Source organism: Belonocnema kinseyi, chromosome 7, assembly GCF_010883055.1.
Source record: "Belonocnema kinseyi isolate 2016_QV_RU_SX_M_011 chromosome 7, B_treatae_v1, whole genome shotgun sequence".
Lineage (NCBI taxonomy): Eukaryota > Metazoa > Arthropoda > Insecta > Hymenoptera > Cynipidae > Belonocnema > Belonocnema kinseyi.
Genome location: NC_046663.1, coordinates 88782462 through 88797519, shown reverse-complemented (window position 1 = coordinate 88797519; position 15058 = coordinate 88782462). Strand labels below are relative to the sequence as shown.

The window sequence follows — 15058 nt, the reverse complement described above, 5'->3', positions numbered from 1 at the left end:
TATTGTGGCGCTTCGTGCGAAAATAAGTAAGGAAACAAAAAAGTGTCAGTAAGATGGGAATCTGGTCACGTGACGCACTCATAACATGGTCTTAATTTAATTGAAGGTTTTTTTTATAAAAATAAAAAATATAAATTTTAAATAAATAAAAATGTGTCCAAGTTATAAAATAAATGAAGCTTCGTCTCCTACGATTCGTATTCTTGTGGTATTTCGTGCTAAAATAAATTAGAAAATAAAAAAAAGTCTCGGTAAAGTAGCAATTTCGACACGTGACCCACTCGTCACATGTCCTTAATTGAATAGATTTAAAAAATGTAAATGAAAAATTTTTAATAAAAAAATGTGTCCAAGTTGTAAAACAAATGAACTTTCATCCACTGTAATTGGTGTTATTGCTTGCCCCACGGCATGCAAACATCTTCCCCGCTGAATGAGTCTGAAGTTCCCAACGTTTACAAAAAACGAAAAAAATAACAAAAAATAAAATATTTGAAGTCAAAATGTTTTCATTGTTTATGACAGTATTATGTGCCAAAAGTCCCATCTTAAAGTTTCAGCCCACTAGCATATGTGGAACCAACCCCAAATCAAGCCCTAACTATAATAAAATTCGTTAAAAATACACAATTTCAAAAGGTCAAAATGTTTTTAATGATTATCGCTGCATTTAGTGCCAAAAGTACCACAAAACAGTTTCATCCTTCTAGTGCATGTGGAACACACCCCAAATCAACCCCTGCATACTATAAAATTCGTTAAAAATACAGAATTTTAAAAAATCAAAATGTTTTTAATGATTATCGCTGCATTTAGTGTTGAATGTCCCGCCAAAAAGTTTCATTCTTCTAGTGCATGTGGAACACACCCCAAATCAACCCCTGCACACTATAAAATTCGTTAAAAATACAGAATTTTAAAAAGTAAAAATGTTTTTAATGATTATCGCTGCATTTAGTGCCGAAAGTGCAACTAAAAAGTTTCATCCCTCTAGTGCATGTGGAACACACCCCAAATCAACCCCTGCACACTATAAAATTCTTTAAAAATACAGAATTTAAAAAAGTCAAAATGTTTTTAATGATTATCGCTGCATTTAGTGCCGAAAGTGCAACTAAAAAGTTTCATTCCTCTAGTACATGTGGAACACACCCCAAATCAACCCCTGCACACTAAAAGATTCGTAAAAAATACACAATTTCGAAAAGTCAAAGTGTTTTTAATGATTATCGCTGCATTTAGAGCCAAAAGTACAACAAAAAAGTTTCATCCTTCTAGTGCATGTGGAACACACCCCAAATCAACCCCTGCACACTATAAGATTCGTAAAAAATACACAATTTCGAAAAGTCAAATTGTTTTTAATGTGTTTTTAATAGTGTGCAGAGGTTGATTTGGGGTGTGTTCCAACTGCACTAGGGACATGAAACTTTTTTGTGGTACTTTTGGCTCTAAATTCAGCGACAATCATTAAAAACATTTTGACTTTTCGAAATTGCGTATTTTTAACGAATCTTTTAGTGTGCAGGGGTTGATTTGGGGTGTGTTCCACATGCACTAGAGGGATGAAACTTTTTAGTTGCACTTTCGGCACTAAATGCAGCGATAATCATTAAACAAATTTTTACTTTTTAAAATTCTGTATTTTTAACGAATTTTATAGTGTGCAGGGGTTGATTTGGGGTGTGTTCCACATGCACTAGAGGGATGAAACTTTTTTGTGGTACTTTTGGCTCTAAATGCAGCGATAATCATTAAAAACATTTTGACTTTTTGAAACTGTGTATTTTTAACGAATTTTATTATATTTAGGGGTTGATTTATGGTTGGTTCTACATACGCTAGAGGGCTGAAACTTTAAGATGGGACTTTTGGCACATAATACTGTCATAAACAATGAAAACATTTTGACTTTTCAAATATTTTATTTTTCGTTTTTTTCGTTTTTTGTAAACGTTGGGAACTTCAGACTCATCCAGCTGACGTCACTACATGAAAGAAAAGCTTCAGGTCCTTTAGAAAAACCTTGCCAGTGTTAAAAAACTATACTTGAGAGAAAATGAAATTAATATCTTCGGATTTGACTAGTAATAGAGAAAATTAATATTAAGTGCTTTTGAATATCTGTTAAATAATATTTTTTTTACATCAAGCATTATTATGTTATTTTCCTTATAGTGTTTCTGATCAAAAATAATCAAGTGTTTCTGTATTTAAAAGTGAGCGCTAACTGCTCATTGGCTATTCAAATAGGCACCGCCCTCAGCGTACTGCGCATGCCAGAGATATCTACATTCTGTCATTACTGGTTTTACCTAGTTTTACGAAAGATGTTGTTTTACTGCGGTTTTACTACCTTGCTTTTCGTTAACATCTGATTGGTCGTCTTTAATTCTTAAGTTACATCAGGTTACATAAATCGAAAATCGTGGAACGTGTACTATTTGCGCTAGATCCAAGATAATTCGACCATCTTTATGCAATCTTTTCTACTTTATAGTAGCCGTCCGTTAAAGTGAGTGAAGTAAAGTCAACAAAAGGGGCCCGAAGAGTGTTTAAAATCTCGCTAAGAACAAAGTTCTTTTGATTGTGAAACACGGGAAATTCGCCCGAAATGGTGGTTCCTAAATGGGTCGAAAATTACTGACCTTCGCCGTTAAGGGCTTTAATGTAAATTGTTGATTGTAAAATTGAAACTGTTGTTCAAGGAAAGTTTTTGTGATAAATGTCGGAGCTGTAAAACGTGACATAAAATTATAAATTTGGGCCTTATTTATTAATTCAATATCACGAATCTAAATTATAACCTCAAAAAAGTTCTCGCGAGTCGTGAAACTAAACCCCGCGTGAACTGATACCCGCGAATGAATTGTAAAAGGTCGTTTTCTGTTGAGTGTTTTGAGTTCCTTAAAAATAAATGAAAACAAATGCCTGTAAACTACAATCCATCGACTGTGTAATTATCAGAAAACAATAGAACAAAAAAGCTGGTGATTAGGAACACAATACTGTGTTTTTTTCATTAAATTTTCTCGTTCCAGAACTCAGGTTAGTGAAAAGAAGGAGTGCAATCTAATTTACAATTGCACTCAGAATTATTAAAATTAAGTATGCATTCCTTTTTCTAAACCACTTAACGGCTTTTTCAGTCTCTTTTGTAGGGTCGACCTTGACCTATCTTAACGATTCAATGCTTTGGGCTCAAGTCTCAATTTATTAATTAAATTTTTCAAATAATTTTATGAATATTTTTTGTCAAGTAGGAATAGTTTCCTCAGTATTCTTTTTCCATTTGATTATTCATGACATCGATTTTTCTTTTCGGAACAAGGTTATAAACCTCGTTCTTTTCATCTATTATAAGGGTGTCTGGCTGACGGGGAAACCAGGAAACCAATGGAGATTTGATTAAACTGGGGAAATCCGGCAGTTTTGTTCTTTTATCGAGAAATATATGTTTTCTAATTAGGAATGAAATACTTGACAAGGTGGGCGAAATCTAATATGTTTGCAGGCCGAGGGCCATACATTATTAATTTTTTGGAAGTTACTTTTTTTATTTACTTGGAAAAAATAATTTTTTACAAGTGTATTTGGATATTATTTCTTATAGGGTTTTAAATTTTCATGAAACTATGAAAACGTTTCGAAGTTTCAAATATTTGGGCGGAACATTTTTAATATTAAAAATTATATTAATTATTATATTTTAACAACTAATTAATATTAATATTATACCAATGTTAATAATGCTAATCTTTGTTTGAGCATTCATCTTTTTAGGTTACAAATTTAATTATTTTGTTAAAATGTAACAATTTGTGAAAAATTCAATCATTTTTTCAGAAAACCGCCCTTTTTGTTGAAAAGTCAACTGTTTTGGTTAAAAATCCGTTTTTAAAATTAAATTTAATTTAAAACATATACTTAGAAAAGTCCAATTGTGTAACAAAATTGCACGAGAATGGTCAAAATGAAGTATGTTTAAAAAAGTATGCAATTGTTTGGTTGTATTTTTTATGTATTCAAATTCAACGGTTTCTGATTTGAAAAAAATATTTTTGTGGAAATATCGAATACTTAATTACTTATTACATTTTTTTGTTGAGAATTAATCTTTTCTATTTGAAAATTCAACTGCTTTCTTAAAAATTCTTTCTTTTTTGTAGAAGATTTATAATCTGATTTGAAAATGCAATATCAATTTTGGACGAGACATAAAAACATTCAAGAACAAAAAATTGTTCAGTAAAAAATGTTAACGTCACCGTGATTTTAAAATCGACAATCATTTCCGTTCAATAACGCGATCATAACCTAAAATTGTTCAACAGATTTTAATCCTTTTTGAAGTATGCATGTTGTTGTATTAATGGTACTGTTTTACAGTATAAAGGTCAAACAAAATTGTAAATTTAATGATTCTGAATAATTATATGAAAAATCTTATGATTTAATAAAATTAAAAATACTATTTTTCGACGAAAAACACTAACATAACATAAGAAAAATAGTTCAAAATTTAAAATCTTTCTTGCAATTTAATGATTTCGGTTTTAAATAACGAATTTTCGGTGAAAACCGCTAACATATAATCTAAAATTGTTAGAAAATTATGTTTGATTAAAAGTGCCAGTTTCGAGTATAAACCAACAACAAAACAAATATTTGTGGATTTAATGATTCTGAATTATAATCTGATAAATCTTACCATTTTTAAAAATAAAAAGTGCCAATTTCAAACGAAAAACGCTGCCATAAAATAACAAATCAGTTACAACAAACTTTTATCTTTATTTAAATCTAATTGTTTTTTACTGAAAGTACCGATTTTCAGTGTTCTTTCAAATCTAATTTTCAATTTTATTAAAAATATCAATTTCGGGCGAAAAATACAACATAGTCATAAATTATTAAAAGATTCGAAATCTTTTTTATATTATAATTACTTTTTGCTTGAAAATATAAATATTAATGTCATATCCCAACGTAACCTGAAACCTTTCAAAAATTCTTCTTTAAAATCTAATTATTTTTTTACTAAAAATGCCAATAATTTCCGACGAAAATACTAAACTAATATGTAAGATAACATCAAATTGTTCAGAATTGTAAATATTATTTGACATCTATTGATATTTGTTTAAAATCATCGATTTCCTGTGGAAAACATCAATACATATAACCTGAAATAAATAACCATATAAACTATTCCATGGAAACTATATAATGAGTTTTGTTTTAGAATATGTACTAATTGTTGTTTGAGATTGTAAAATTTATCCTAAAAATGCTAAAAAACTGAAATATGTGAATTCTTTGAAAAATTGTAATATTTGAAATCCATATTAAGTATACTTATTTCCGATGTAAAGCGCTAAGACAACCGAAAGTTGTTGAAAATTGGAAATCTTGACAATGAATTTTGTTTAGAAATGCTAATTTCGAGTGAAAAAAAATCGATTTTGAAAATACTAATTTCCATCGAAAAATACTCACGTAAAAAATGTATAGCATTTTCAATAATTTATCAGGAAATCTTAAAGTTTAAATTTATTCGTCCAATAGTAAAAATCACACATGTTTGTTTAATTCGCATAAGGTTTTCTATGATTTTTTATTCAAAGGAATTATTTGTATATTCAATTTAAAAAATTTTTAATTTCAGATATAAAATAAATCTAAGCAATGAACAGCCAATCAGGTTTTCAAAAACAATAAATGCTAGATTTTCGAGACATAGGTATCAATACATCACTTTTGTAAATGGGATTTTTTAATGTTTTATAGTAGTCGAATGCCCTATCACGCGACATTTAGTAATGTTAAAAATTCATGTCAATTGCGAATACATATTATTAGATTTCAGAAATTACAATTTTTTCCAAAATTTACGTTTTTCGGTTTTGTGATCATTTTTGTATTTTTTTTATGAAAGGTTCATTAGAAACTAAAATGATTAGATTTGAAGGGTTCATTTTTTTATTTTATGTAAAGCTGTTGTTTGACATAAAAAATGGGTACTTTACATATTTTAAACCAAAAATCATTTTAATTTGAACAAGATTTATAATCTTTTAACGACGCAAATTGGTGCTTTTTTTAATAAAAAAATATATTTTAAATAAGATTCTTAAATTTGAATAATTTTCTGTTATGTTATTAATGTTTTTCGCATAAAAGTATTGACATTTTAAATAAAAATGATTAGATTTTGTAGAATATTCACTATTTTTTTACAATTTTAATAAATATTTACAAGCTTAAAGAATTTCGAATTGTGTTCCTATTTTTCGTCGGATATTAAAATATTTATTAAAAAATCATTAGATTTCATAAAATTCAATTATGTTATTTTGACACTTCACATCGAAAATTTGTATTTTCAAACCGAAATCATTATATCAAAATTATATTTAAAATATTTACATTTTGGAACAATTTTAGGTTATGGTAACCATTTTCACCAGGAATGATGGTTATTTTAAACAGAAAGCATTAGTTTTAAAAGAAGATTTTTACAATCTTAAAGAATTGTTTTATATATTTTTTATTGCGTTAATATGTTTTATCCAAAATTGCTATTGTTAATAAAAAATAATAGATTTCTAAGAATACTTAGGAATGACTGGAAAATTCCGTCACTTCAAAATTCCCGCAAAATAAAATTCCCGAATTATAAAATTTCTGAATAATAAAATTCAATAATTAAAAAATTTGCGGCAGAAAATTACTGAATTATAAAATTTCCAAACTAGGAAATTTAAAATAATAATTCTGAAAATATATATTTCTGAATGAAAATTTGTTTTCAGGTATAATTATTTTAAATTCAAACAATAATTTTAGAAACTTTAAATAGTAAAAATATATTTTTTTAAATATTTTATAATTGTATTTTTACGAAATAAATAAAATTTATAAACCAAATTTATTTTTTTAAATTTAGAAATGTCCTAGTTCGGATATTTTATAATTCGACAATTTTCTGTCTTGAATTTTATCATTCAAGAATTTTAAAAATCGGTAATATTATAAACTGTCGGCAATTTTTTAATTCGGTACTATTATAAACTGTTTGGGAATTTTATTGTTCAGGAATTTTCGAATTCGGGAATTTTACAGTGTCGGAAATTTAATTTTTCGGGATATCTCAGTCGTCCCAATAATTATAGTATTAGAATAATTTGATTATGTTCGTAATTTCGCCGGAACTTGGTGTTTTAGAGAGAGAAAAATGCAACAGTTTGATTGTCTATACAACAAAATGATTTATTAATTCTGAAGTTCAAATATTTTACATTAAAAATTGCGATATCATATTCGCAATCGGTACTGCATGTATTTTTAGTTCAAATTTGTCACTTCAATCTGTAGTTGAGGATAAGTTTGATGCGTGTAATTAAATAATTGCCAAATTAAAAATAGACATCTTTAAATTGGCCGCACGAAACAAATTTTGGTCGGGAAAAAAGAAAAAAATTAAAAAATGTTTAATTAATAGACACCCATATTATTTTGAAATTATTTTAAATTTCAGTTTTAAAATTCAACATTTCTAAACGATTTAGAATCATTTCACATTTGATTCAATAGTTTCAAATGGCATTTGTATCTAGCGTAAAAAAAGTATTGAATTATTCCAGGGCTTTTACTGTAAGACGAAGAACTAACGATGAGTTCAGAAAATGTGGAAAATCCTGAAATCTTCTCGAAAGAAATGAAGCCAGCTACAGAAGATAACGAAGAATGCGAATCTCGAGAAATAAGTCACGAGGAAAATGTATCCATGGTCGAATCTTCAGAAAGTAGTTCAGATTCAGATTTTGAGGAACAAGTGACGACCCCTAAGTTCTCTGCAGTGATTTCTTCGAATTCCTTAAATTCTCAAGTAGACGAAAAAGCAACTGAAGCAACGGAAGAAATAGGGGACGATTATGGCTGTGAACACTACAAACGAAAGTCAAAATTTGTGGTGAGTCCTTGATATTTACTCTCTTCGTGCACGGACGTAATAAAATACATCATTTTTGCTTCAGTCTTTGTATTAAAGACATCCGTCCGTTTTACGATCACGCATTTCGACCGTAATAGCTTACAATGTGTACAATGTATAAATTTCGATTATAAAGTACACATCAACTCTCTCTCTCTTCCTTTTCAATCAACTGTGATTCATAAACAGAACTCGAATATTTTTACGACCTCGTAAACACACTGTGTGACTCTTGTCACATTTGTGACAAATGCAAATAATTTCAGATTTAAGCGACAGACTACATTTTCTGAAAGGTTTGAAAAATGCAACAATTTCGTACTAAATTCTTGAAAATAAACAATGTTAAAGTCAGGGAATTTTTGAACTGCCCCAAGTTTAAAAATCATGTCTTCCGATTGTCTTCAAAATTTCAGAGTTTGTCTAAATAATTTTTAAATTCGATACTACTTTAAAATATATTGAATGTTTCAAAGTCAAAGCTGCTTGAATTGTAGAATTTGAAAATTCCTATTGCATTAAAAAAAAATTAAAATTGAATTTATCTAAGATGAAAAATGAATTTTTCATCATTTTTACCTCTCAAAATGTAAAATTTTGAAACTATAAACTCTTAAAATTGAATTATTCGAAAAACTTTTAAAATAAAATAGAAATAACAGAAATCAGACCCCTCGCTTCTATTTAATGTTACGTTATTTGTGCACGCTTTCTTAATAGAATTAATATTCAAGAATTTCAGAGTTGTATTTGCGGGAGAAAAATTATGGATCAATACACTGCCGTGCAAAAGTTTTAGGCCACCTCTTTTTTATGACTGAATAAATTCTCTTAATTTTAATTATACCAGAGCTAAAAAAATTTCTCTTTAAAAGGTTAATTATTTTCGAAATTCTGTATAAAATAAGCCCAGGGTGAAGCCAATTTGTTTATATTTTTTAAGTAGATATTGCAAAAATAGTATAAATTTCAATGTTTTCTTAAATTTTCAATAACTTCCGAAATAGTCAATATTTTTCAATGTTCTTGGTCTCATTTTGAAGCTTTTTTCACCGTATCACAACAGCTTATGAATATAAATCGTAACATTTTTTTTTTAATTGCAAGAACTTGAAGTTGTAACAACAAAGTTGGAACAATTGCAATATTATTTTTGGTACAAACATATTTTTGTAAAATATATGAAACATGTAATCCTGAAGTTTCTATGTAATTTCCTCAAAATATATATTTATTTAACTTTTATTCTGATTTGCGTACAGATAATATGTTTTCAAATTTTTCCAACTTTTTTATTACAACTTCAAGTTCTTGTAATTCGAAAAGAAATTTTTTACAAGTTATTGGTAATGATGTTCTACCATTTCGCCACATGGTGCCGAAAAATGGAACTAGAAATGGTAGGTACAATTTTAAACATGTATTTTAATTTTTGCATGAAAGTGTTTTTACGATTGTTTTGTGAAGTATAAAACAAGGATAAATACTAAAAACAAATATTCATCCGTGAAAAAACGCATTTTTGTGAAATAGGTTTTAAAAAAAGACAATTATTTCATTTGACTTTCAATGCATTTTAAGCTTAAATAAACTTCATATTAATGCATGTAGCAACAAATTTTATCCATTTTATGTCAAGAATACGAATAATAGACGACTGGATTTTAAATACGAATTCTAATCTATCTTTTAGATCAGATTTTTAAATAGTAAATATTTCATGTATAGATTAATAAAAATGTACTTTGAGTTCATTTTTGCTTCAAAATAAGTCCATTTAAGGTTATAATCTTTTAAAAATCGCAATAAAGAGAACAATAATTGTTTTTTCTTTAGAAAAATATTTCTGTCAAAAATTCTGGGTTTTCACTGTATAATATGTAAATTCTATTTAAAACACTTTGTTTCCCATAAAGACTTATTTTTATTATCCAATAAATAGTTTCAACTTCACAAAAAAATGGTTAAAATACTTTTATGCGCAAATTAAAATGCATCTTTATAATCGGGCCTATTCTTTCTAGTTCGAATTTTTGTCGCCAGGTGGCGTATCGCATTTTAACCATTCCCAATGCTCGTAAGCTGTTCTGATACGATGGAAAAAAAGCTTCAAAATGAGCCCAACAACACTGAAAAATGTTTATTATTTCGGAAGTTATTGTAAGTTTAAGAAAACATTGAAATTTACATTATTTTTGCAATATCTACTTAAAAACTGGCCAAATTGGCTTCACCCTGGGCTTATTTTATACAGAATTTCGAAAAGAATCAACTTTTTGAAGAGATTTTTTTTTCTCTTGAATTTGAAGGTCTCGTGTGTAGTCAAAAAACAAAAGGCATCGACATACATAGATTTTCTTTTGAAGAAGGAAAGTTCTTAATTTTGCTTGACCTTACTGAAAATTAAGCTTTCATCATTCAAAGTAGTGCAAAAGCTTTCCATTGAAATACTAATCAAGCTACTATAGACATAAATATTAGAGGTGGCCGCTAGACTGGGAAATGACCGGGAATTTTCTGAGACCGGGAAAAACCAGGAAATGACAGTGAATTTATTTTTTGACCTGAAATTTCACAAATTTTAAAAGGAAAATCTGCCCAAGTTCGATTTTAACCATTTTTTAAATAATTAGTTGAATTTTTATCTTCTTCAAGTATCATACCATTCAGTTTATAATGCGTAATTCGAAAATTTTTTACTTAACCAAATTTTCCATTTCATATTTTTATTTTTAAACCTACAATTAAAAATTAAAAGCGTTTGACATTGAAAATTTTTGATAAAGAATGTTACTTTATTAACTGTAAATATAAAATAATTATTTATTTTAAAAATTACAGTGTACTTAAGTATTAAAAAGATAAATATAATTGATTGGTTTGGGTGATTCTAAATCCATTCATAATTTAAGAACTTCCAGAGTTCAGCATTAAAAATTCAACTGGTTCAATTCAAAAGCCTCAGTCGTAAAAAATGTGAATAATTTCGACCTGAATTATTTAAAATAGATATCATTGAAATTTGAAGGAGCTTTTATACTTTGAACTTAATGATTGTAGTAGTTCTATTTAAAAAATAATTCATTTGTAAGTGGGATCCACTGGAATCGTTGAATTTCGATGTATAAATAACAATTGAACACTTATAATTTGTAGAACCATTCGAGTAATGTTTAGAGATATTTAGAGGTTTTGAAAATGTTCAAAATTAATGTAAAACTTCAGATGATTTCAAATAATGTAAACGAAGTGGGTGTTCTAAGAGAATTCGGCTATCCGTACCGAAATTCTGGTGCAAATAGTCATGGCCTAAATTTAAAAAAAAATGTCAATTTTCGCGAGTTTTTAACAAAAAATGCATAAGCTTTAATAGTTGTGAAAGGCTTCAAAAGAATAAAAACATTTTCTCTAGATTGCCAAAAAAATTGGAAATTATTTTGTTGGGAAAATTTATATGAAATTCGAATTATTTTAAAAGAGATTTAGAAGTTTTTAAACACTTCCAATAATAATTTTAAATTCTAAAAAAATGTAAACATCATATATATTTTTTAAGGCTGAAATGATTTTTTTTATTTTTTTTAAGGTTATCTAAACTATTTAAAATAAAAATAAATTAACTCATTCCCTACTACCAGGGTGGATATCTCGGAGAGTATGGCCGACAAAGAAAAATTCAATACCATGATTTTTTATGAATACTTTATGCGCAAGTTTCCTGCAAAATTCATTTCTTCCCGATATATTCGCATAACTGCATAACTATTGTCCTTCCCACAATGTCGACCAACATTTTTATTGGAAAAAAGTCAAGCTTTGGTTTAAGAGAACTTTTAAAAAATTGAAAGTAGCTGAAGATTATAAAATGTTGAATAAACATTTAAAAGCATAGTTTGTTTATAAAAATTGAGGGATCAATAGAATTTAATTTAGATTTCATAGAATTTACGGGCACGAAAAATCTTGAGAAATCTCTTTTAAAAAATTCAATTCGCATTTGTAGAATAGCAGTTATGACAAGCAAGTCTTAGAAACGTATACTTTTTTTGTTTACTAATTTTCTCGGTTGAGAATTCGTCTTGTTGTTAAAAATTCTATTTTTTGGTTGCAAATTCAACTGTTTTTTTGAAAATTCTTCTTTTTCGCTTAAAAATTAACTTTTTATTTTGAAAAATCATATTTTCGGTTTCATAATTTTATTGTTTTATAGAAATTTCGCCTTTTTGGGCGAATTCAACTGTTTATGCTTCAAAACTAAAATAGTTTTTGGTTGAAGTATCAACTATTACATTTTTTGTTAAGAATTCATGTTTTTTAGTTGAAAATTAATATTTTTTATTTGGAAATTCAACTTCTTAGTTGAAAGTGGAACTAATTTGTTAAAAATGCATTTTTTGGTTGATAATTAATTTTTTTAGTTCAATACGCTCCTTTCTTTTACTCAAACTTGAATTTAATTATTGCATTTTTTCAGTGGAAAATTTAGTTATTCCATGTTGGGTTGAAAATTTATCCCTTTACGGCCATTCCAAAATAAGATAAACCAAAATGTTAAAATAAAAATGTAACTTTAAACTAAATAGTTGAAAGTTCAACTGTTAGGTTAAAAATTAATTAATTTTGCTGAAAATTCGCCTTTTCTGGTAGGATATTTATATTTTGTTGAAAAATCTTTTTTTTTATTATTAAAAATAACTTTTTAGCTGAAAATTTGACTATTCTATTTTTGATTAAAGGTGTACATTTTTTACTTGAAAATTCAACTATTTGGTTAGAAATGCATTTTTTTTTGTTAAAAATTAATTTTTTTATGCTGTAATTTAATTATTTAATGTTTTATTGAAAATCAATGTTATTAAGTTGAAAATTCTACTACTATTTGGTTGAAAATTAATGTTTTTGCTGGAAATTCGTTTTTTATGGTAGAATATTAATCTTGGCGAATAATTCTTCTTTTTGGAATAAAATTTATTTCTTGTAGTGAAAACTGAAATGTTTGGTTGAAAATTCATTTTTTGTTGTTATAAATGATAGTTTTTATTGGAAATTCAACTGTTTTATTTTTGGTTTGCAAATGTTGTATTTTTTAATTGAAAATGCATCCTTTTGGTTTAAAATTCAGCCATTTGGTTAAAAATGCTTTGTTTACTGTACAAAATTAATTTTTTCAAATGGAAATATTGCGATTCTATGTTTTATTTTTCATGTGTTATAAAGTTTTATAGGAAAATCGTCTTTTTGTTTTCAAAATTCAACATTCAGGATGAATTTTTTTCTTCATTGACTAAAAAATCTTTCTTGGTTGAAAATTCAACTATTTATTTTTTAAATTTCAATCATCCTGTGAAATTGAATCTTTTTTGCTTAAGAATTCAATTGTAGTATGGAATATTCGTCTTTTTTATGAATTCAATTGTTTTTAATATAAATAAAAATATTGTTTGGTTGAAATATAAAATATTACATTTTTCGTTCAGAATTCATCTTTTTTTTTAATTCATCTCTTTGTTGGGAAATTTCACTATTTCATCGAAAGTTCCTTTGTATTTGGTTGAAAATTAATTGTTTAAACTAAAAATTTAATTTTTCCATTTTTGTTTTTAATTTATCTTTTTATGTTGAAATCTCAATTATGTGTTTGAAAATTCATCTTTTTGGGTAGAAAATTAATCTTCTTGGTTACAAATTTATTTATAATGTCAGCGAATTTCGAAATTGGGATTTTATAACACCCCTGAACATTTTAAACTTAAACTTTAGTCATTTATTTACTTCTAAATAAAAAATTGGACAATCGTACGTTATCCTGTAAGTTTAAAATTTCATAATGTTGTTGATGTTTAAATGTTTAACATTCTATGTGTGCGTGATCCGTGCTGTAAAAATAGTTTAAATAAGAGATTTTACCTGTAGAGAAACGTATTCGAGATCCTCAGATCGTACAGAATTTCGCAAGAATATAGCATGCAATAAAAAAGGCACGTACGAACCACGTGTCTTATGTCAGCAGAAAGTAGTTGATATTTCAATTAATTGATTAACTCTAAAATTATTATCATGAAATTAATTGACTGAATAATCCAATACATAATTATAAGATAGGTAAAGTTTAATTGACATAGAAACAATATTTTGTGAACGAATTTTTGGATTGCTATCATTTTGGGTTGAAAATAATCTTTGACATTTGATTTCTTCATCTTTTCCGTATGGTGGGCTTCTCATTTAGCTTTTATGATATAATTAAAGAGGACTTAGGTGCCAAAGAAGGAATAAATCAAATTTTAAGTCTTCCTTGGAGCCTTTAAACTAATTTTTTTAATTAAAAGGACTTTTTATTCTAATTATTTTTCAATTTTAAGGTTGGCAAATTGTAAGCTTTTAAATTAAAATCTGATTTTTCTAATTTCGAACGGTTTATAATTTTTTAATTGCATTGGCAAATTTAAAAGCTCATAAAGTAGTAGTAAATCTCGAAATTTAATTTCTAATTAATCAGAAAACTTTCAAAATAAACCTTAATAAAATTAAAGCTTGCTTTTAAATTAGATCGAATTTGATTTCGAATATAATTTATTATTTGTAAATTCAAATTATTCAATTTCACAAAACTAAAGTTTATGAATTTCTGATGACATCGTATATGTAATAAAATATGAATACATGTGTAAAACAATATTCGTAAAAACTGGCTTAATATATTGGAAAAAATCAACGTAACTTTTTACACGTCCCTCGAAATTTCGAGACTTTCAATAAAAATCTTTATTTTATCAAAAAATTGTTAGTTTTAATTTCAACAGAAGCGCATAATAAAGCGTCACTAATGGTAAAAAATATTTATCGAGTAATAAAAGTGAATATATTAAATTTCACGTACAGACTGTAGTTACCCCTTTTTTTAAAGAATCCCTTTTTCTATTCCGATTTCAAGAAACTTCCCCTGTATCTCGATTTGTTGCTTTAAGGGCATGTGACACAGCTAAATACCTATATTACCGACCACAGTTTTTCAGTTCACTGAATGTTTTTTTGAACCTGAGAACTTTTTTTGTAAATAAA

At 27.0% G+C, this 15058-nt stretch overlaps 1 protein-coding gene across 2 annotated transcripts in view; it reads left to right on the top strand.

Annotated features, from left to right (window-relative positions):
• Positions 1 to 2423: 2423 nt before the first annotated feature.
• Positions 2424 to 15058, top strand: part of LOC117175855 (RING finger and CHY zinc finger domain-containing protein 1) — a 30121-nt gene continuing 17486 nt past the window's right edge. The window contains exons 1-2 of one of the 2 annotated variants that reach the window (XM_033365649.1): positions 2424 to 2515; positions 7647 to 7975. In XM_033365649.1, coding sequence (XP_033221540.1) covers positions 7676 to 7975 — 300 coding nt within the window. In that variant the 5' untranslated portion in view covers positions 2424 to 2515; positions 7647 to 7675. Of the gene's footprint in view, positions 3049 to 7646; positions 7976 to 15058 lie in introns of both variants that reach the window. The other variant, XM_033365648.1, reaches the window with a different exon arrangement.